The sequence below is a fragment of the Haliotis rufescens genome, unplaced genomic scaffold (assembly GCF_023055435.1).
Source record: "Haliotis rufescens isolate VD_foot unplaced genomic scaffold, xgHalRufe1.0.p SCAF_85, whole genome shotgun sequence".
Lineage (NCBI taxonomy): Eukaryota > Metazoa > Mollusca > Gastropoda > Lepetellida > Haliotidae > Haliotis > Haliotis rufescens.
The window spans coordinates 946,988-970,753 of NW_025964378.1; the positions used below are offsets into that span (position 1 = coordinate 946,988).

The window sequence follows — 23,766 nt, forward strand, 5'->3', positions numbered from 1 at the left end:
AAGCACCTGATATCCTCGGGTGCTCAGCAGCTTCTTTAACCAGGCGGAGGGCTCTCTCTAAGTCGTCAGCAGTACTTTGCTGTACTGATATTAAGGTCTTGCGATGACAGTAGGGAAATAAAATTTCGAAATATTTGGTTTTATGTAAAATTTAGGCTTTATGTAACTTTGCTCGACGTGGCTTTAAGCTGAACAATTAAACAAAATATGATACCGATACTGTATATATAAGATATTAATAACAGTAAACATGCGGATGGTGGGGTTTCAAGATAACGTTTCATCCCCTGTGTATGATATCGTAACAAAACCACAATAGCTTTTCATTTTCTGTGACATTTCCTGTACAACATTTAGATGTGGCCTTGCATATTTAAAAATCAAAACAAGCAGATATGTAAACTTTAAATGTTGAAGACATGGGGTTGTAACTGTTATGGTCATATTGAAGATGAAGAACATGTTTATTTCAATGTCAATTTCCCTCATTTACGAATAGGTCGTCAGCAGCCCATGCTTGCCGTAATAAGGCGACTATGCTTGTCGTAAAAGGCGACTAACGGGATCGGGTGGTCAGGCTCGCTGACTTGGTTGATGCACGGTCATCGATCCTAATTGCGTGGATCGATGCTCATGATATCAATCACTGGATACTCTGGTCCAGACTCGATTATTTACAGACCGCCGTCATATAGCTGGAATATTGCTGAGTGCGGCGTAAAACAACAAACCAACAACTAACATTTACGTGTGAAATACTGTAAGGGACATTCTCGTATTCTCGTGTTTGGTGCATATTTCGCTCGTTTCCAAAGGTCGAGATCACGAGAACGCGAGATCGCGAGAATGTCCCTTACAGTATTTCATATTCTACCATGAATTTGGAATTTACTCGATTCTGATTGGTCAATCAGAGGCTATTAAATCACAATAAACCCCCTCTGATTGAAACAGCTGGTTTGACGACCGCATCACCGCGGAAGCTAATATTCACAGAATAGTACTATTTTCAGTCATTGTCGGTAGGCATATTTAAATAATTATATCTACAATTACAGGTTACGAAATGTACAGATGCGGTTACTACAATATTCAAAGGATACGTGGCAATACATTTTGTGCAGAAAAACATGACAGAAATCAACAAAGGGAATGTATTTACGTTTGGGAGACAACAGAGCGCTTGGAATTTTGGCGCTTTTCTATATACGACTGTGACGTCATATTTTTTGCGTCACAATGAGCGATATGACGTCATAATGGTGACGCGCGATGTAGAGCGAAAGCCTTGCAAAGCTTGCTTTGTTTTCTTTAGGGATGCCCACCTCATGTTAGCTTACCAAGTTGCCGTGCTTATAAGCTTTCAATGCCTGTCATATGTTCGAGTGAAGTATAACTGTGTAAACAAACTGCTTGAGTATATACAGCACCATATTTTGTTTGGTGATTCCGTAATTCAGATCGATAACCCACGCAAAACACTGAACTCAACCCATGCCGCTTCACTCAGTATATTTGCTAACACCAAAGAGTTCGCGTTTTATTTAGTCATGGTAGAATGGAGGTAAACATACTGTGTTTTCAATGTAGAGCTAGGTTACCTGTAGATTTAACCGCGCTAAATTTAACATTTGAAACCTCACGCTGCGCGTTCGCTTCCAAATTCAATTTAGCGGGGTTAAATCTACAGGTAACCTAGCTCTACATTGAAAACACAGTATGTTTATCTCCTAATTTACGAGTAATAACGGCTGACTAAAATGTTTAACATGTGTGTCCTAAGTTAAATGTAAAGGCGTAAGTTATTTGTCCATTGTCACTTTGGTATTGTGACGTCATAGTTCTCCTAAATGTTATGACGTCACGTAACTATATGTTACTACTTCATGTCCGTTATTCAGTTATGGCCTGATGAGACTCGCACGTGGTAGACTAAAGTCACGAGACACCATGCCTACCCGTAACCTTCGTAAGTGTTCGTCACCTATTCGATCCTTTTCGTTCAGTTCCGTAACGTCGTAGGCATGACTAGGTAAATTTGCATTTTGTCTGAGAGTGTGGACGCAGCCCAGTCGGTAAGCTGTCGGGCTAACAATCCGAAGGTCGCGAGTTCGCGTCCGACGGATTCTCACTAAAACTGGTGCCTTGTCTTTGAGACATGTGACCTACGACAGACATCGTCCTCACGAGATGTTGTGGTATACTCTATACGAGTTATGTTGTATTAATACACTCCTGTTTTATGATGTACAGCTGTGAGACGAAAATATATTGGTTTCTGTCCTTGAACAAAGCAATTAGCAATAATTGTTATTCCCTCGTCACATTCCAGTAGGTCTCAAGCAGCACTCATTATCTGTGTTTGATCATTCTAGTGTATATCGGCGTCGCATTACAACAACATGTTCAATGTAATGTAATTGTGCATGATTTAAAACCAAGAACGAAGTACTATTGATTGACATTTAAACTATTAAAAGCCAGCGCGCCTTGCGTAAAGACCTGCAAGCATGCGTCGACATCGGTAATTAAACGGATTGGAAATTGAATGCCAATAACATCCCCTACTTTGGCATAAAAAATATATTTGGATATAAATAGAAGGTTGATTAAGGCGACTTTGATACAAAAAAATGTGTTATTTGTAAAGAGAGATATATAGACGACGAATATCATTATTATTTTGATATGCAAAACATTTGATGATCTTCGAGGCCAATATTTAGCACCAAAATATACCTATTAAACACAAGTTAAATGTATTAATGTCAGCTCACTAACGAATACACCGTTAAAAACATGTCGATGTACGTATATAACACAGATAGGCGATAAATCCCAAAGAACAATGAAGAACGAAGTGTGGTTTATTTCACGATAAATATTGGGAGAAAAGGTGCAGGTAATCGACGTGAGGATTGGACCGCCTCCGTGGTCTAGTGGTAGAGCGTCCGCCCGGAGAGCGGAAGGTTCGGGGTTCGATCCCCGACCGCGTCATACCAAAACACGTTAAAAGATGGTACTTGTTGTCTGGCGCTTGGCATTAAGGGGCTAAAACAAGGACTGGTCGGCTCGGAGTCAGTATACTGTGTCTGAGTGGGGTATTCATGTTAAACTGCAGCATGGTATCTCAGTGAGCTAGCACTAAAAATCGGCATCAGTCCGGACTAGTACAAGCAGCCACACACACACACGTGCATGCTCGTCGCTGTATAAGTGCAATAATCTTGGACGCGACGTTAAACCCAATTTCTCCTCACCGACGGGAGGATTGTATGGTGGCCGAGAGGGGACATCGCTTTCTCGCTCTATCGCTTTATCGCTTTATCGCTCTATCGCTTTATCGCTCTATCGCTTTATCGCTTTATCGCTCTATCGCTTTCTCGCGGTTAAGCAGTATCCCCTCTTGACCACTACAGGGGCCGCATGTGATATCTGCTGCAATTGGGAGGTAATGTTGAACTTTTCTCACTATTTACTTAAAACATAATTTAACTGTACAGACGTAGGTGATTTTAAAACAATCCACCGATTTTTGCGTAAAATGTAATTGATTGATTTATGGCCCTATTCAGTTGTATGTGACCATCTCGCCGAAAGCGCGTGGCAGATCATGGCAATACGCTCTAAATAAATCAGGTTAAAATCTAAATATATACTGTTCAAAAGAAGTTAAGAAGACTATGGTTAATTAGTCATGGCTGATTGTTTTGCAAAAATACAATCTTATAATTGTGGGTGTTCTATAACTTGTTTTCGGCAGTATATGATTTACAGTGTGTCATAAGGTTGTCCGTAAATGTTCTTTTTGACATTTGATGTATGTTTAACTTGAATTGTGTTTCTTGTCTTGTGCAAATCTACAAATATATGTACTTGCATATAGTAATTTGATAAACACCGCTGTGAGTGAGTGAGAATGGTTTCACGTCGCTTTTAACAATAATCCAGTTATATCACGGGTAACACCAGAAATGGGCTTCACACATTGTACCCATGTAGGGAATCGAACTGGGTCTTCGGCTTGACGATCGAACGCTGTAACCACTAGGCTATCCCACTGCCCCCATCGCTGTGGCGTTACCACAGTTGATATGTGTACTTGTGTAAACTACACATATGGAGAGACATAAGTAGTATGGCCACATAGTTAAGGTTGATAACAATATGAAATGAATTACTATGATTATCTATAACATATATTAAATCAGCTATCATTGTGATATGTTATGTATATCTTAAGTATAGTTTTGTCAAAATTATGTATGTATGTATGTGTGTGTGTTTGTGTGTTTGTGTGTGTGTGTGTGTGTGTGTGTGTGTGTGTGTGTGTGTGTGTGTGTGTGTGTCCGACTCATTGTCTGTGTAAAAAGGTAGTAGATAACAACATAACTCATATCAGAACGCACAATTGTTAACCATACAGTTTAAATTGATAGAGAATTGCTACATGAATATGTATATTCCTGCCTGAGCCTATACTATAATTGGATATCTACTCTCTCCTTGCGGGAAAGTTAAACTTTTTTTTTACAAGCACTTTAGCATTAAATTTAATTCCCGAAGACAGTTTGATCGAAAGTCATTATAAGAAACGAGTTGTTTAAAAAAATTATTTTCAACGCATTTCATTTCTATTGTCCAAGGAATGGGGTTACGGGTTAATGACGCTCTCGAAAGTCGTATATGTGACTTAAGGTAGAGACATATATCTAATTCATCTGTATTTTGTAAGGGAAACATAACTGTGTACATGTATGCATAATGTACATGCAACTTAATGAATATAATTGTATTCGGCTTCAATTCCAAATCTAATATTGAACAAAATAATTCTTTGGACGTTGCAAACAATACAAACTGGCTAATAAAACTGACATATATGATCTCCTTTTTATCAGTTTAAGTTTGATGGAGAAATGGGGGGGGGGGGGGGGGGGGGGGGGGTACTATGAACAAGATGAAAATATGAACAGTGACTATCTGTATTCTTTGAATCTTGCTTATTTATTACACTACAAGAAAATATGCAAGCTAAACGAGAAAAAATTACGTGTGTATTTTGTAACATATTTATCTACTACAAGATGTTTAAAAAATCTAATCATAAGAGGCAAAATAGCGGTGAGAATTACAGGATCACTAAATATCAGCAAAAACCGTTTTAATGTACGGCATTATGGGAAATATCGCTTTCTCGCTCTATCGCTATTTGGCTTTCTCGCTTTATCGCTTTCTCGCTTTCTCGCTCTATCGCTTTATCGCTTTCTCGCTCTATCGCTTTCTCGCTTTATCGCTCTATCGCTTTATCGCTTTATCGCTCTATCGCTTTATCGCTGTATCGCTTTCTCGCTCTATCGCTTTCTCGCTCTATCGCTTTATCGCTTTATCGCTTTCTCGCTTTCTCGCTCTATCGCTTTCTCGCTATCTCGCTTTCTCGCTCTATCGCTTTCTCGCGGTATAGCAATATTCCCTCTTTGGGTTTTAAACATAAAAGAGAGCTGAAATTTTTCTAGTCGCATTTCAAATTATATACATATGGACGGAATGTTGAAATTTTCTCACTATCTACTGAAATATAATTTAACAGTACAGACATATGTGCTTTTATAACAATCCACGTAATTCTGCGTAAAAAAGAATTTGATTGATTTATGACCCTATTTAGCTATTTGATCCCCCGCCCCCAGGCCAAGTTATCCAAACAAATAGCAAATAACACCGCTCAATAGCGCTGAGTAGTACGTACTTCCTAAACAGCAATAGTGTTTTCCTTAAAACAACGCTTATATCAACGTTTATTCTGTTTGCGGAGTAGATGTCATCAAAGTGGAAGTCCTCACCCAAGCAATGGTTAATACTACCGGATGTCCTTTATGTAATTTCTAGTTTTTGGATGACATATTGTTCTCAGTAACCGTAATGTGGAAATTGATAGTTGATTGGTTTTATATTCAAGTTGGTATTTCCGCTATTCAAAGTTTTCAGTGAGGCCGTCTTATCAACAGTCATTTCTGAGACATAAATGCAAAGTATAATTACCTTATTTGAAAGTAATAAGCGCCCCGCTATAATCAACGCCCACGGCGATATTTGCTAAAATATTGGCTAGTGAACAATCCCAATTAGCACCCCTTGCGTTTGATTAATGTACACCAGACTTATTTATTCGCGTAGAATACGCACTCGTGCGTTATATGCACATTTAATTATAGGCAATTAAATTCGGGAAAAATATATCTGTCGTACATAAACATTTCAGGCTGTCAGCATAAACCACGAAATTTATCTTTCAACTCAACTTTTTTTTTCCGCCAAAATATTATTCTTGAGAGCGCCCTGGGCACTTATTACATCGAATACGGTAATTATGTCTACGCTATTTTTTTTGCATTTATAATTAACGTTAATTTCAATATTTACAGCACATACTATTCAAAAGAAGTTAAAGAACACCCGATTCCTTCATATGACTATGGTTAGTCATTAGAAGAAGCAATAGGGCGAGAAAGCGATAGAGCGATAAAGCGAGAAAGCGATAGAGCGAGAAAGCGATAGAGCGATAAAGCGAGAAAGCGATAGAGCGAGAAAGCGAGAAAGCGAGAAAGCGATAGAGCGATAAAGCGAGAAAGCGATAGAGCGAGAAAGCGATAAAGCGATAGAGCGAGAAAGCGATAAAGCGAGAAAGCGATGTCCCCTCTCGGCCACCATAGGATTGTGAGATTATGCGGGAAATACCCACCTGTGCATAAAATGGACTTGTCCGGCATTGTCGAGGTCGGATTGTATTAAGGGAGTCATCATTATTAAATACGGGTTAATATTTTTTAAGCTTGTAATTTTATCATCATCCTTAAAGAGGTTCTACATAATGTTGATATCTCATAGAAGATATAAACGACTCTTGGTCTTTGTTTATCGAACAAAAAAAAACTGCAGGGAGAATAAATCCACTCGGGTTTATTTCTTAAATATAAAGCAATGTGTGTTAGAAACAATTTGGCACCCTGAGTATCCGACTCCCTGTATTGCCATTGTGTCATGGCCATATGGCCTACAATACTTAATGTATAAAGCTGATTGATATTGATTGATTAAGGTGCCATAATTAACTGTGAGCTGTGTTCATTCATTTCGTCAGAACCACACTAGTACCCTTGCTTCACTGTCGATGTTGTCAACACAGTGACAGAGTGAAGTAGTGCACGATACAAAAGACTTCTGTAGATGATCAGACAAGCTATTCGCAAACACAAACTACATGCACAAAGTCATGTTGTTGTCCTCATGCTTGATGAATGCTTCATACGTCGTTTCGATGACTTTTTGTTATGTTAATTGAGATAATTATAAGATTCTCGACAGAGGGGCGGCCGGGTAGCCTTCTGGTTTAAGCGTTCGCTCGTCACGCCGAAGACCAGGGTTCGATTCCGGGCATTGGTACATTGTGCGAAGCCTATTTCTGGTGTCCCCCGCTGTGATATTGCAGGAATATTGCTAAAAACGGCGTGAAACCATACTCACTCACTTCTCGCCAAAACAACATTTTAAAGTACAGGTATTCTAGCCATAGCGACATGCGGGTAGCCTTTGGAGATATGCGTGTTGTCTACAAGGTGTTTACGTCTAACGGACATGAAGGTAACCTGTTTTATGACGTATAACTATATCTTCACTTATTACCTTCACAATAGTGAGGGGGCACGGGTGGCCCAGTCGTCTAAGGCGCCGAGATTCGCTGTGCAGAGTTGCGTCCTGTGGACACGCCAGAAACCTATGATTGTGGGTTCGAATCCCGGTTCGCCCCGATTATGTTTCTAGGTTTGTCAGCACCATGCCCGTGCTCGTGGGTTTCACCGAAGTGGTAAACGTCTGAGACTTGCTCCACTTCGGGCTTTCCTCCCACATTAAGCTGACACGCAGCGATATAACTGGAATACTGTTAAAAGCGGCGTTAAACACAACTCACTCACTCACTAACCATAGTGGTTTCCTTTCATAGTTTCAATAACAACTATATATATGAATATTGCGTTCCATAATTCCATTCTCCATAAAACAGTTTTTGAGGTGTACAGTGTTTCTGGAGTTTTCATTGTCTTTGACGGCAATTGTGCTACCGTTTAGCACTTGTGGCAAAAGCACAATGACATCCAGTGAATTAACTGTTTTACTGTCCTGCTTCTGACACCAGTCGATCAGATTAGTGATCCATTATTAAAAAAATATGCATTTAATAACCTATCTCTCGTTTGTTTGTTTGTTTGTTTGTTGTTTAACTCCGCACTCAGCAATATTCAAGCTATATGACGGCGGTCTGTAAATAATCGAGTCTGGACCAGACAATCCAGTGATTGATATCATGAGCATCGATCCATGCACTTGGGATCGATGACATGCATCAACCAAGTCAGCGAGGCTGACCACCCGATCCCGTTAGTAACCTATCTGAAGTAAATTTGTCCTTCGTCAGTCATCAACGAGGTCTTGCCTTTCGCCACTAAACTGCCGGGGAAAAGAAAATGTACACTTGAAAAATGGATTTTACCAAAACTTGCAAACGTTATCAAAACGTTACTAGGAAAACAGTCACCGAAAGACTGCAAAATAGCGTGGTCCAAAATACAACTGTGATACCCGTATCAAATAAATCACTTATAGTATCTTATTTGTTTCATGTTTAGCCACTTTGATTGTTTGTTTAACGCAGCACTGGACGGCGGTCTGTAAATAATCGAGCCTGGGCCAGACAATTCAGTGAATGGTAACATGAGCATCGATCCTCGCAATTGGGATACGATGTCATGGATCAACCAAGTCAGCCAGGCTGACCACCCGATCACGTTAGTCGCCTTTAACGACAAGCACAGTCGCTTTTACGACAAGCATGGGTTGCTGAAGACCTATTCTACCCCGGATCTTCACGGGTCGGCAAGCATGGGTTGCTGAAGACCTATTCTACCCCGGATCTTCACGGGTCGGCAAGCATGGGTTGCTGAAGACCTATTCTACCCCGGATCTTCACGGGTCGGCAAGCATGGGTTGCTGAAGACCTATTCTACCCCGGATCTTCACGGGTCGGCAAGCATGGGTTGCTGAAGACCTATTCTACCCCGGATCTTCACGGGTCGGCAAGCATGGGTTGCTGAAGACCTATTCTACCCCGGATCTTCACGGGTCGGCAAGCATGGGTTGCTGAAGACCTATTCTACCCCGGATCTTCACGGGTCGGCTAGAGGGTGAACTCCACCTGGAGGACTAGAGTCACCATGAGGACGATGGACCAAGAACCAACAACTATTTGGAAGGCTGGAACTCCTCCGTAATCCGATATCTAAGATCCATGACAGTTTGTACCAGTACTTCTACTGTATGCATGCAGAAAGAACGACTCACTAACAAGGGCTTGTAAACGAAGGAAGTGTCGGCGTATTGATAATCGACTTCAAACTTTAAGAGACAGATAACGATTTGGAGCAGTGACGTGGACGGTGTTTGCAGACCATGTTCCCGCATCCTCAGTGAGGATGCATCGCTCTCTGTGGTTAATGCCAAATTGACACAATGTGACGTGAAATTGGTTTAATATGTATATTCATAAACTCAGGGGCAAAAGAGACTATAAGTTTTTTGCAGCATTTGAAGAGTGAAAGAACTGTCTATTTAACCATCACCCATTCCTGCAACCGTTTGTAAAAAGTAATCTGTGGCTGGGTGATTTTGTGTAAAAAATATTGGTTCAATTTAGACTGGGGTAAGAAATTAACTTGGTAAATTAACATGACCCCATGTTTTAAATGTTGTAAATTTGAGCCAAAAAAAAGGAAAATTATTGATTTTCAAACATAAGATGTCAATGATACCCATCAGCAGTTGTGTATTATGCGAAAAATAATTTTTTTTAAATGAAATCAAATTATATTATAAAAATAAAACCAAGTAGGAGGATTCTTTGAGTGCTACTAAGCGCCACTACAGTTCATGTTTTGGATATAATATCGCTAACTTATAATATTATCAATTGAAAATCAAACATGATAAAATCAACTGAGAGGTATAGCTTCTCTACCTTCTCTGTATATATTTATTTTTTCACATGGTGATGTTTTATAATGGTCCATGACGTCTCTCCTACCTACATGTCAGTGTCGATCAACTACAGGTAAACAATGTTTGTTCTTGGAGTTATCTATAATATGTGCAATCTTATTTAAATCAGACCCCAGTTCTCGCTACCGCTAAACAAAGATCTGAGGACATCCCACTAGGGGTCACGTCAGAACGACCTTTCATCCGACCAATCAGAGCGTCGCTTACCAGATCATGAAAGTGACAGTCGGAATGTGATTTCTCATCATGCAACCTCGAAAACCTTTAAACGGGGTATTCCGAAAGATAATTACGGGCTTAACGACTGAATCTATATAATCTGGACCATATATTAGCCATTCCAGAATGTTCTTTTGTTCAGGTTTCAATTTGTTAAGCGAGAATTTGCCAAAATATGTTTCGAAGCGTAGTCGCCAATTTGAAATTAGTTCAGGTTTCAATTTGTTAAGCGAGAATTTGCCAAAATATGTTTCGAAGCGTAGTCGCCAATTTGAAATTAGTGCCGTAAAGCACGAGTAAGCTGCCTTCTGATTGGCTAATGCCGACTTCTTGTCAGTAATTCCATTGGTCGGTCAGAATTCGCGAAAGGTCGGCCTGACGTGACCCGAAATGGGAAGTCCTCAGATCCTTGTTTAGCGGCAGCGAGAACTAAGATCTGATTTTAATGAGATTGATAACATGTGGTAATTCTAAGCGTAATAAAATATTTTCGTATGGTGTTCAATGATGTAGAAATTCAATAAAGACGAACAAAGCTATAGTTTTGGGTTTTTTAAGCATTGGTGTCAACTTCGTCTATTATTTATTATCCAGTACTTGTTTCCTAGACGATAGCTATCTCACCAGATTGACATAGATTCTCGTAAGAAATCGATGTTTTGCACAGATTATTACTTTAGCGAGAAGGAGCCAATAACAATGCTTCATTGAAAGATAATCAACATAAAGATTATTCCTCCATCGTGGGCATGGACCGATGTCATGTGATGTGTACCTAACGATGGCCCCGGTGGTTGGCCACGCATTTAGATTTGCCAATCCCATTATATAAATGTATCTATTACTGCTATCACTGAGATAGAAGTATTAACATGCATTGTTAAATTGATGCATATATAAGCATGGTAGTGAATGATAAACCCACAGCCACCTAATGAAATAAAGGCATAATGAGACAGACAGTTGTTACGACGTAACACAATGGTTGTAACGGGTCGCGGTGTAACTGTGGATGGCTTTGGAGAGTGCCAACAGACTGGGTCCAGAAGGTGTTAAAGACAGACACATCTGTCTTTTTTCACAGCCAACCAGCATCAGCTGGTCGGATAGTGGCTGTAACTTAACAGTGCGGTATATTCGTTATCGACAAACAGAGAACTAGTCTGTATATGGTCATCAAAGAAGCGCTGGAGATTTACTGACCTCGGGGACACACTGTGTAAGGCATGTACGCGGCGATGTTGTTGGTGGTTGCGGTGGTGTCTGTGTTATTACCGACGTGCCGGAGCCAGGGTGAAGATCTCAACTTGGTGTGGTTAGTGCCGGAAGAGTATTATCTCCTGAACGCTACATCCAGTGTTGGAACTCTCGCGTATGCCCTGTCGACTGTGCAAGATAGTAACCTGGTGCCTGGTTATAATATCAAGTAAGTGAAGAACACGCACACGCACACACACACACACACACACGCACACACGCACGCACGCACACACACACACGCATGCACGCACGCACGCACACACGCACGCGCACGCACACACACACACACGAGCTGGGACGAGTCCAAATTTACTTTACTACCCGGGTACCCGAACCTACCCGGGTACCCACCGTAGATGTGGGAACACAATGTCTGATTGGGAATTGTTTCACCGCATCCCTGACAAGAACTGTTCAGCTACATGTATCAAACGATCCGAGAGAGAGAAATTGTGGCTCGTTGGAGCTGAAAGCGCTTAATTAACTCCAGTGTGAATATATTAGTTGTGTTACTTTCTACCCACGCTACAAAATTCCTTTGGCCCGGTTATCATTGTACGAGTAAAGGCGATTAGTGTCTGGCTTGTCACAATGCTGCGAGCCAGCGGTCAGTCACTGAAAGCTTTTTGATACAGTGGTCAGTTCTAGTGCATTTTGTACCACACTGTGAAAACACAATTATGTTTATCCATATACAATATTTAGTATTCACCGAGAGTCGTTTTGTCTATGTTATTTGTGATCAATATCATCTGTAAATGTTTTTGTTGGTTTTTTTGTTTGAGAAAGCATGTTCTCTTACCTCACTTCAAAAGACGAAGTTTCTTTTTGTGTAAAAAGGAACCGAGCAGTTTAATTTTTTTCACGATACACATTTTTTCCAGTACATCCAGCGTACAATTTAGTTTTTGAGGTTAAAACCAGCAGACAGTATTTGATTTCCGTTTATTTCTGGATTTTAAAAAGAATCCAACTTAAGGATATACCGAAGTTATCCTGAATGTGCTTGGTCCGTTATTACTGGAACTACCGGTAGAGGCTGATGCTGTCTTTGTTCCAGTGTGACGTGGATCGATACAGCCTGCAACAGCAAGCAGAGTATTGGGCGCCTCGTGGATCTACTGTTTCAGCAGCCTGTTGATGTCATCATAGGGCCGCCCTGTACAGAAGGTAGCTAGCTGCACAGTCGCCTTTGTTCTGGATAGAAGATCCATGTACCCTGTTCACTCAGTCGTCGTGTCTTTCACTTTCGTCGTGTCTTTCACTTTCGTCGGCAGGTCCTTCATGTACACCCTTGTCCCCGACAGGTCTTTCTTAAACACCCCTGTCCTCCGAGGGTCCTTCTTATACACCCCTGTCCTCCGAGGGTCCTTCTTATACACCCCTGGCTTCGATAGGTCCTTCCTATACACTCCTGTCGTCGATAGGTCATTCCTATACACTCCTGTCGTCGATAGGTCCTTCATGTACACCCCTGTCCCCTGCGTGTCCTTCTAATACAACCCTCTCCACCGCGGGTCCTTCTTATACACCTTTGTCCTAGGCAGCTCCTTCTTATACACGCCTGTCCTCGACAGGTCCTTCTTATACACCCTTGTCCTCGACAGGTCCCCGGTAAACATTCTTACTGCCCCCTGATGTCCCCGGTAAATATTATTATGCCCCGTGATGTCCCCGATAAACATTCTCACTGTCCCATGATGTCCCCGGTAAACATTCTTAATGCCCCGCGATGTCCCCGGTAATATTCTTACTGTCCCGTGATATCCCCGGTAAACATTCTTACTGCCCCATGATGTCCCCGGTAACATTCTTACTGTCCCGTGATGTCCCCGGTTAACATTCTTACTGCCCCGTGATGTCCCCGGTAACATTCTTAATGCCCCGTGATGTCCCCGGTAAATATTCTTACTGCCCCGTGATGTCCCCGGTAACATTCTTACTGCCCCGTGATGTCCCCAGTTAACATTCTTACTGCCCCGTGATGTCCCCAGTAAACATTCTTACTGCCCTGTGTCCTCGGTAGGGAATATTCAAGCATCATGCCCTGTGGTGAGTTTTGTTGGATAGCAGTTGTAGAAGAAATCCCCAAGCGTACAGTTTAGTTTGCATATCTTGATGAAAAATTTCCATAAGATCGTATTCGTGTTTTATGAATATTTATTCTGCTTTTGTTTATTTCAGAGAAAAAATCTTACGCAGCAGTGTTCATCTTATAAATATTGTTATCGTTAGCGTAAAAAACAATTTTTGTTTTATCTACCTCCATTATCATCCTACACTCGAAACTACTTTCAGCCATGGCTACTGTTGCTGATCTGGCGTCATACCGCGACATCCCAGTGTTCGGCTGGGTGTCAAGCACCATCGGCCTGGACAACAAGGACAGGTTCTCCACACTCATCAGGGTGTTGCCGCCATTATCATCTCTTGGTTGGTACTAATTAAATGATGCTCATGATATCAATCACTGTATTGTCTGGTCCAGACTCAATTATTTACATACCGCCGTCATAAAGCTGGAATATTGCTGAGTGCGCCGTTACAAAACAAACAACAACAATAACTTTATTCAATGTCAAGGTCACGTCAAGTTACAGACAGACCAGGTTCAGATACTCGATAAAAAAGGAGTTGATAGTACAGAGCTCCAGATAAGCTGCGTATCTGCGTAAAATACGCATCAGAAATGCAGAAATACGCAGTAAAAGAAAATCCAAGCGTACCAAATACGCAACGAACATTACAGATACGCTACAAAAATAAAACTTGTGCGTATCATCAAGATATTGTGAAGTAACCCTGCGTATTCGATTAGCGAATCAGCACCTTATTTTGAAATTATAAACGGGCATTCTGTCAACCTTGCCAACAGTTACATCATGACCATTTGCCATCACACTTTCTTGTGGAAGTATCGTGGTATTTGTGAGTCCTATAAAGCTCTCTTACCCAAATGACATCAGTTTGCAAGGACAAAATGAATAGTTTTGTTAAATATTTAACTTAAATACCCACATGTGTAAAAACTAGTGGGTTACAGAAATTTGAATACCCAGATAGAATTACTGATACCCAATGATTTGAAAATGCATGGGTAAAATACCGACAACACCAAAAACTTATCTGGAGCTCTGTAGTATAACAAAATTATTAATTCCAGCAATCAAATAAACTACAACAGAGAGGGTAAGTAAATCACAAACCACAAGGTTTTTATTACGCGTGTCTCTGTGTTGCCAGGAAGCATCTTCGTGTCCTTCTGCAGGAACTTGGGGTGGCTGAACGTCGTGATGATGTCCACGGAAGGGCTGTATACGCGACAGTTGGCAGAGTCAATGTTGTACACCTTCAACAGCGAAAACAACACCGACTTCAGCCTTGTGCGACATTACTACAATATCCCATTATCCGCAAGTGACGCTCTTCTGGTCAAACACTTCAGAAAGATTAAAACAGAGGCCAGAGGTATGATGCGACGGGAAAGAATGTGTAAATGCAATGATAGTGAGCGTGTTGGGTTCAATGCCATTTTGAAAAGTATTTCAGTTATACAATGTATGTCAGCTTAACATAGGGGAGAGTCCAATTTGATCATGAAACAGTTTGGTGTATCACACGGGTACATACGAAACAAGGATCCAATCCAGCGTTCGAACGCACAACGTCCTTACAGAGCATACCCGACATGTTATTGACGAACTATGGAGGCAAAATAACACCATGAACTGTTCCACGAACAATTTTGGCTCTTTGATCTACTGGGTTGATTCGGGATAACGCTGATTTTCATGTTAGTTTACATATTCAGTTGTTGCGTTACGTGAGCGAAAGTGACCGACATGCTGACCAAGCACAGTTTTATTCTCAGGATAAGATACAGGATTCCAGTTGTATGACGGCGTGTCTGTTGGAGGACACCTCGAAGTGATGCAAGTCTTAGACGTTTACCACTTTGGTGAACGGACGAGCACGGGAATAGTGCTGATAAACCAAGAAACAAAATCGTGTCGAACCGGGATTCGAACCCACGATGATAGGTTTCTGACTTGCCCAAGGGACGCAACTGCGCCGCGTCCCATCAGTACGCTTGAGGACAGGAATACAACAATTACTACCCACAGGTAGTCATGAGAGGTTCGTGATAGGAATCGCATCGCTTGACCATGCCCAAAATGGTGGCCACGTCATAATTCAGATTGTACCGGTATCCATGTCACCGGACTCTGGTCATTGACAAAATAATTATCCTTCACACTCAATCGTTATCGTTACAGTGATATTCCTGGTGATCCCACGAGTCCACCTGAGACGATACTTACTGGTTGCACACAGTCTGCGCATGACTGGGGGAGACTACCAGTTCCTGTTCACGGAGCAGACGATTCCGGACAGGTTCGAGCTGGAGCTTCTCCAGGGAGAGAGGACATGGAAGACGGGAGACGGTCGGGACGAGGAAGCTAAACAGGCCTTCAGAAACCTCCTCTTTGTAAGTTAAGTGCGAGTGAGTCAGTCAGTTAATTGATCACAAGGCTGAAGCCGATTTGGATGGACTACCTTTATAGTTTGTTTTCAAACGAAATGTAAATCAGCCCGTTTTGTCAGCCTTAAGTTGTAGACGCATTCCTCCTGTTGAAAAAATGGGGTTTCGTCCAAACAAATAAATCATCCAAAAACATGTTTCAAAAACCTAATTATGCTTCAGACTTGAAAAAAAAGCGAAGTTGACAAAAAATTCATTGCTGTAAGGTGTTTATTTTAAATATATATTTAGGTTCAAAGATTTGATCATAAATATATGTGGTTTTGCATAAGTGGCTTATAAAATATATAGTCTCAATAACCAAATCCCAGGCCTGCACACCCTATAGGACATTTCGCTAATATATATAATCGCTGCCACCTTGGCCACTGTGGACTTATGAACGGTTGGAAAATAATTGTCATAATTTTAGTGTTAAAGAATATTATTGGCAGTTTGAGATAAAGTAGGTTTTGTCCTTATTTCTCATAAATGTATATGTGCAATAGCTTCTGAACAATGATGCGCTTTCCCTTTACGTTTTTTTTTTTTTGAAGCAATGGCTGAGAGTGAGTTGTTGTCACGAAAAAGTTGTGTTGCACGCGCGAAATTGACAAGGCACCGATCTGGTCCATTTCTGTATGGGGGACAATCAACTCTCGACCAGTGCATGCTGTTCGTACATTGTGTTTGGTCGACGGTTTCCCATTCACGAAAATGTGTACATATATACTGATCATTATAAAGAATATAAAGTCCAAACGTCGGTTTATGAGTTGCCTAAAACACTAAATCTTTCCGTCGTTTTTTTATGAGATTTAATAAAACCGAACGTGTTTTATCCTTCACGTATAGACCTCCTCCTCTGAATCTCTTTACATCACAGTTCACGTTCGCCAGTATCCTTGAGCTGGAGGTGATTAAGACCAGGACAGCTGATGCCTATGACAAGATCTTTCACGGGAGAGACGACATGCCACGGTACTCCGAAAAGGTGTGTTCTTAAAAAAGAGATTCTATGAGGAACTGTTGTTCTCTAATTGCTGCCTTTGAACGTTTCCTTCTACCCCATTGCTGCATATACATTACAAGATCCGGGGAAGAATAGGTCTTCAGCAACCCATGCTTGCCGTAAATGGCGACCATGTGACCTTTGTTTTACATTACTGTTAGATGCGAGATGTCTTCACTAAACTTTAGATGTACAATAAACCTCTCACAATCATGCCATACCAATGCAGGACTACAAGAAGTCGAATATGTTACATCTGGTAGAGGCCCGTGAAGATCCGGTAAAATAGTGAAGATCCGGTAAAATAGGTCTTCAGGAACCCGTGCTTGCCGTAAAAGGTGACTCTGCCTGTCGTAAGAGGCGACTAGCGGGATAGGGTGGTCAGGCTCGCTGACTTTGTTAATGCATGTCATCGTATCCCAACCGCGTGGATCGATGGTCATGATATCAATCACTGGAATGTCTGGCCAAGACTCGATTATTTACAGACCGACGTCATACAGCTGGTATATTGCTGAGTGCGGCGTTAAACAACAAACAATACAATAATAATCATATAAATTACACAAGGCCATGAAAAAAAGAATATTTGGTCTGAGCAAGAAAATTTAATTATTCTGTTATAATCCAGACAATGCTGAATTATCATCAACATTGTATTTATTACAAAACAATAGCATACATTAACGATCTTCATAAAAAAGGATCCATACCCCATTTCATATATTGAACCTTATGCTGATGCACGTTCGTGTAAATCTTCATAGGAAAATACGATGGTGTATGATGACGTTTTCCTAATCCGATCGATTCATTTTTTGTTTTCTAAAAACAAACATTGGTACTTTTATGCACAAATCGGTGGAGTTCATTCATATTTTTTTATATTTTTTGCCTCGTTTATGTTTGCAAAATACCAATATAACAATGTGATCCTCAGAGAATCAATCGACTTTAAACATGTTACGAGGAGGAGTATTGTTTCCAGATATGTTTAATTGCCAGACTTATGTCTAATACTAGTATATTATAACGTATATTATTCGTTATTCACAGCGAGACAGATATTCATCATTTCTCTTTGACGCTGTACATTTGTACTTCTGGGCTCTCAACGAGACTTTGGCGACAAAAAACAGTAGCAGTGGCACCGATATATACAACGCCCTCTCACGGCCGGGAATCACATTTGAAGGTAGAAATCCCAGAACACTTCTGTATTCCCTTCTTTTAACAGGTAAATAGGGTGGGGTACGGTGGTCCAAGGCTCCTCAATTCGCTGTGCAGAGTTTTAATCTTGGCTGTGCCAAACATCGTGTGGTCGAATCCCAGATACACCCTAATTATGTTTCTTGATTTGTCAGCAAAATAGCTGTGTTCGTGGGTTTCAACAAAGTGGTCAACGTCTTAGATCTGCAAGACTGCCTCTGTGGTCTAGTGGTAGAGCGTCTGCCCGGAGAGCGAAAGCCCGGTGGTTCGATCCTAAGAGACGCTACGAGATGGTACTTCTTGCTACCCTGCCTGGTGCACGGCATTAAGGATCTCAAACAAGGACTGATCGGCTCTTGTTAAACTTCGGCATGGAATCTCAGTGAGCTAGCACTATAAATCGACATTATTCCGGACTAGTACAAGCAGCCACACACAAGAGCATGCACATCGCCATATAAGTGCCATTTCACCTCACCTGCGACCTCCCACATCAAGCTAACACGCCATGTTTTAACTTTAATACTGTTGAAATGAACGTAAACTAAAGGTATCTATAACCTATCGGGACATTCACCATTGTCTGTGTATTCGTGGCTGCGTGGTTGGCCCAGTGGTTTACTAAACGCCCTCCTTTGCTGTCAGGACTTGTTTTTACCGGAATCGCCCAGATAAAATCCTTGGTTTGTCGTTATACCACAACCTTGCTCGTTGGTTTTGCTGCCATGGGGAAACGTCCATCATACGCCGTAATGCCCCGTAAAGATCCGGGTTAGAAAGGGTCTTCAGCAGCCAATGTTTGCCGTAACAGGCGACTATGCTTGTGGTAAGAGGCGACTAACAGGATCGGGTGGTCTGGCTCGCTGACTTGGTTGATGCATGTCATCGTATCCCAATTGCGTGGATCGATGCTCATGATGTCAATCACTGGATTGTCTGGTCCAGAGTCGATTGTTTACCGATTGTTTCGCCGTCATATAGCTGGAATATTACTGAGCGCGGCGTTAAACACCATACAAACAAACCATCATACTCCCTTATATACCAGTAACTGAAATACTGTTTAAAGTAGCGTTAAACACAACTCACATAGAGGCTACTTTCATATATATCCGTGCGGTTGGGTAGCCTAATGGTTAAAGCGTTAGCTCGTCACGCCGAAGACCCGGGTTCGATTCCTGAAAGGGTACAATGTGTAAAGCCCATATTGCTGGAATATTGCTAAGAGCGGCGTAAAACCATACTCACTCACTCACTCACTCACTCACTCACTCACTCACTCACTCACTCACTCACTCCATCTATATCCGTTGGTTACAGGGTTGACCGGTGAAGTGTACATTGACTACGATGGAGACAGACTACCCAGTTTTGTGGTGTGGGACATGGGGCCGAATGATCGCTTCAGATCGGCATTCAGCATCGTGTACCGGATGTCACCGACTGGTGTTAACATGGTATGTGTGTGATAAATGTGTCTAGTATTTCACGAACTGGTGTTAACGTGGTGTGTGTGTGTGATAAATGTGTCTACTATTTCACGAACTGGTGTTAACATGGTATGTGTGTGATAAATGTGTCTACTATTTCACGAACTGATGTTAACGTGGTGTGTGTGTGTGTGATAAATTTGTCTAATATTTCACCAACTGGTGTTAAAATGGTATGTGTGTGATAAATGTGTCTACTATTACACAATCTGGTGTTAACGTGGTGTGTGTATGATAAATGTGTCTACTATTTCACGAACTGGTGTTAACGTGGTGTGTGTGTGTGTGATAAATGTGTCTAGTATTTCATCAACTGGTGTTAACGTGGTATGTGTGTGATATATGTGTCTAGTATTTCATCAGCTGGTGTTAACATGGTATGTGTGTGATAAATGTGTCTAGTATTGTGTCTAGTATTTCATCAACTGGTGTTAACTTGGTATGTGTGTGATAAATGTGTCTAGTATTTCATCAACTGGTGTTAACATGTTATGAGTGTGATAAATGTGTCTAGTATTTCACCAACTCGTGTTAACGTGGTGTGTGTGATCAATGCTTCTAGTATTTCATCAACTGGTGTTAACATATGGAATGTGTGATAAATGTGTCTAGTATTTCATCAACTGGTGTTAGAATGCTGTATTTGTGATACATGTGTCCAATAATTCACCAACTGGTGTTAACGTGGTGTGTGTGATAAATGTGTCTAGCATTTCACCAACTGTTGTACACATAGTATGTGTAAATGTATCGAAATATTTCACTAACTGGTGTAAACATGGTACATTTAGAATATACTGTTATCGCAATACTATATTACTTAGACTAAACCTGTCGCAGAACTATAATTTCTAGACAAGAGTGCTATATCAATACTATATTTTTTGGACTATAGTGCTAAACTAAAGCAACAGTATAATTTTTTGGCTTAGTGCTAAATTATATCAACACTATAATATTTAGATTATATTGCTAAACCATTTCGCAATAGTACATAAGGTCTCGACATTTATCCTAATTAGTATGTTTATGATGATAATAAAAATAATTGTATTTTTTAGTCCAAAACAGATGTAAAAGGACCAAACATTAATCCGGTATTGATAATTGCACTTTGTCACTTGTTGGTGGTAACAAATAACACCCGCTGCTGGTGTTAACAGAGTGATGTTAAGTGACCACATGGTGTCGCCGGGTATGCTACAAATAACGGACCCTTGAAGATCCGGGGTAGAATAGATCTTCAGCAACCCATGCTTGCCGTGAGAGGCGACTATGCTTGTTGTAAGAGGCGACTATCGGGATCGGGTGGTCAGGCTCGCTGACTTGGTTGATACGTGTCATCGTATCCCAATTGCGCGGGTCGATGTTCATGATGTCAATCACTGAATTGTCTGGTCAAGCATGGGTTGCTGAAGACCATCTAACTCGGATCTTCACGTTTCTCCTAAAAGAGAGTATATTTGACTTATAATAATGAGGTAGTTTGTGATGTTTATCGCCGTAGTCAGCAGTATTTTCCAGCTATATCACAACGGCCTGTAAGTATTCTAGTATATACCAATGATTTAAGAGCATTTTACACCGTCAAGACTTAACTCTTGAAAAATATGTTTTTTGCATTTCAATATATTTAGAACTCTGACATATGATATGCTACATCGCTGTATTTAGGGATGAATACGTACAATCATATTTCAGACACTAGAGAATTATGCTCCAATTCTGTGGGGCGATGGACGTAGCAGTAAATACTATACTCCTCCAGATTCTCCACCCTGTGGCTTCTTCAACGAACTGTGCCCGAAAGGTACGTCATATGGATAGTGACGGGAGAACCATGATTTTCTTTTAAAGTGTAACAGCGAAACCCCATTATTCCAGACAGTGTCGTTGACGTCCCGAAGACCTACATCAGTTCGGGCTTTTCTCCCACATCAAGCTTGACACGCCGTGGTATAACTAGAATACTGTTCAAAGCGGCGTTAAACCCATCTTACTCACTTTCTCACTTTTGTATGCTTAGTAAATCCATACAGACCAGAGAATCGTTAATCCGAAAGTCTTTAATCCTGAATGGTATTGTCTGGTGTGGCAGGATTAAAATCACTCCCCATAAATTTCACTCGAGAATGATCCTGTCCCAGGATAGAATCACTCTAAGAGTGACCTCATCCTAGGATCGGGGCGGTCGGGTAGCCGAAGACCCGGGTTCGATTCCCGACATTGGTACAATGTCTGAAGCCCATTGCATCAACCAAGACAGCGAGCCTGACCACTCGATCCCGCTGGTCGCCTCACCTTGGTAAATGCTATAGGTATATCTTTCAAACCCCAAATCAAATGAACAAGACAACCGAATCCTCGCTTCTGTTCTACTACTTTCGAGAACGTTTACATGATTTAGAGTAAAGTCTTTATGGAATGAATGAGTGAGTACGGTTTTACGCCGCTTTTAGCAATATTCAAGCAATATTACGGCGGGGGACACCAGAAATGGGCTTCATTTTATGGAATGAGAGGAATGTCTTCTTGTGATTAAAGATCATTACCATCCATAACACATTAAAAACGGTTATTCCTTAATCTTGGCGATGTCCCCAAAGACCGATTTCGTCTGGTAAACGGATTTCGCTGCACAGAGTATCAAATCAAATCGAAGTTGCACGTTTGATATCAATTTATAAAAACATTCAGGTGTGAACAGGTGTTTCTATCACGTATTGCTGATTGACACCTTGACCGTAGGGCAAATCACTCCGGTTATTAGCAATGAAATATCATATTTGCAACGCGACATTGTTAACTTGCTCAAACCGTCGATTTCCCATCAGCGTTATTCATAATTGATCACTGAGCGCGGTCTCCGTGTCACATGACCTATCATCCAGGTATGGCGTCTCCGATGCCATGGAGAATCGATACAGCTGGTCACCCGTCATACACGTGGAAATTCAAAATGGCGACATAAAATGAAAACATTGTCCACCCGGTTCGAGAAGCATCTGCAGTTTTACCTGTAAGGTAAGTTACCTATAGGGTAGGCACTATAACATGCCTCTTTCCTATAGACACACTCTATCCCTTTGCAGACTCTGGAGGACGCTATACGATTAATCCGTGTGTAATTTAATTGGGATGGGACGACGCTCGTCCGGGAGAGCCTGGAGCCTATTGGATGGAGTCCGCGTAGCCTGTTCTATGGATCACATTGCGTTCTTGAAAATGCATGCGTACTGCATGGTGATTACCGATTGTATGCATTATAAAGGTCAGCTTGAGTCTTACGATTCTCGGGGGAAACTAAATGACGGCATTTATCGGAACATTAAATTTGTATTTGACCCTAATGTCGACAAGCTGCATTTCGAATCGGAGTATTTTGTTTCATCCTATATAGTTCTCTTCAATAACAAGCATGAACATGAAATGCGCCAACAATGTCGTTCCCAGGAGCCCGGGAACTGCTGCAGATGAGTGAATATAATAAAGCCGCAGTTGTCCCGCTATTTCACGGCGAGTTCGAATCCCGTTTCGGTCTGATTATGCTTCTGGGTTTGTCAGCACCACACCCGTGCTTGTGGGTTTCACCAATGCGGTTAACATCTAGGAGAGCGGTCGGGTAGCCTAGTGGTTAAAGCGTTCGCTCGTCACGCCGAAGACCCGGGTCCGATTCTCGACATGGGTACAATGTGTGAAGCCCATTTCTGGTGTCTCCCGCCGTGAAATTGCTGGAATATTGCTAAAAGCGGCGTAAAACCAAACTCACTCACTCACTAACATCTAGGAGGATGAAGGATTTTCTCCCATCTCAAAGTGACATGCCGTGACGTAACAAAAATACTGTTTATAGCGGCGTTAAATGAAAGTTCACTCACCTACGCACTACATCACGGTGTTCTGTGCTTAATCTTGCTCGAACCAGGCAAACCAGTGACTGAAAG

At 41.3% G+C, this 23,766-nt stretch overlaps 2 protein-coding genes across 2 annotated transcripts in view; both read left to right on the forward strand.

Moving 5' to 3' along the window:
• Positions 1–13,889: 13,889 nt before the first annotated feature.
• LOC125377267 lies at positions 13,890–15,826 on the forward strand. Its single transcript, XM_048390173.1, has 3 exons — positions 13,890–14,022; positions 14,833–15,057; positions 15,714–15,826. The coding sequence occupies exons 1-3, from the start codon at positions 13,890–13,892 to the stop codon at positions 15,824–15,826; spliced, it is 471 nt and encodes a 156-aa protein (XP_048246130.1).
• A 65-nt stretch (positions 15,827–15,891) lies between these two features.
• The window catches only part of LOC124146913 (atrial natriuretic peptide receptor 1-like), a 31,613-nt gene continuing 23,738 nt past the window's right edge, over positions 15,892–23,766 (forward strand). Inside the window, exons 1-5 of the mRNA XM_048390172.1 lie at positions 15,892–16,078; positions 16,998–17,105; positions 18,180–18,318; positions 19,653–19,789; positions 21,524–21,632. Of these exons, the coding sequence (XP_048246129.1) occupies positions 15,932–16,078; positions 16,998–17,105; positions 18,180–18,318; positions 19,653–19,789; positions 21,524–21,632 (640 nt within the window). The 5' untranslated portion in view covers positions 15,892–15,931. The remainder of the gene's footprint in view (positions 16,079–16,997; positions 17,106–18,179; positions 18,319–19,652; positions 19,790–21,523; positions 21,633–23,766) is intronic.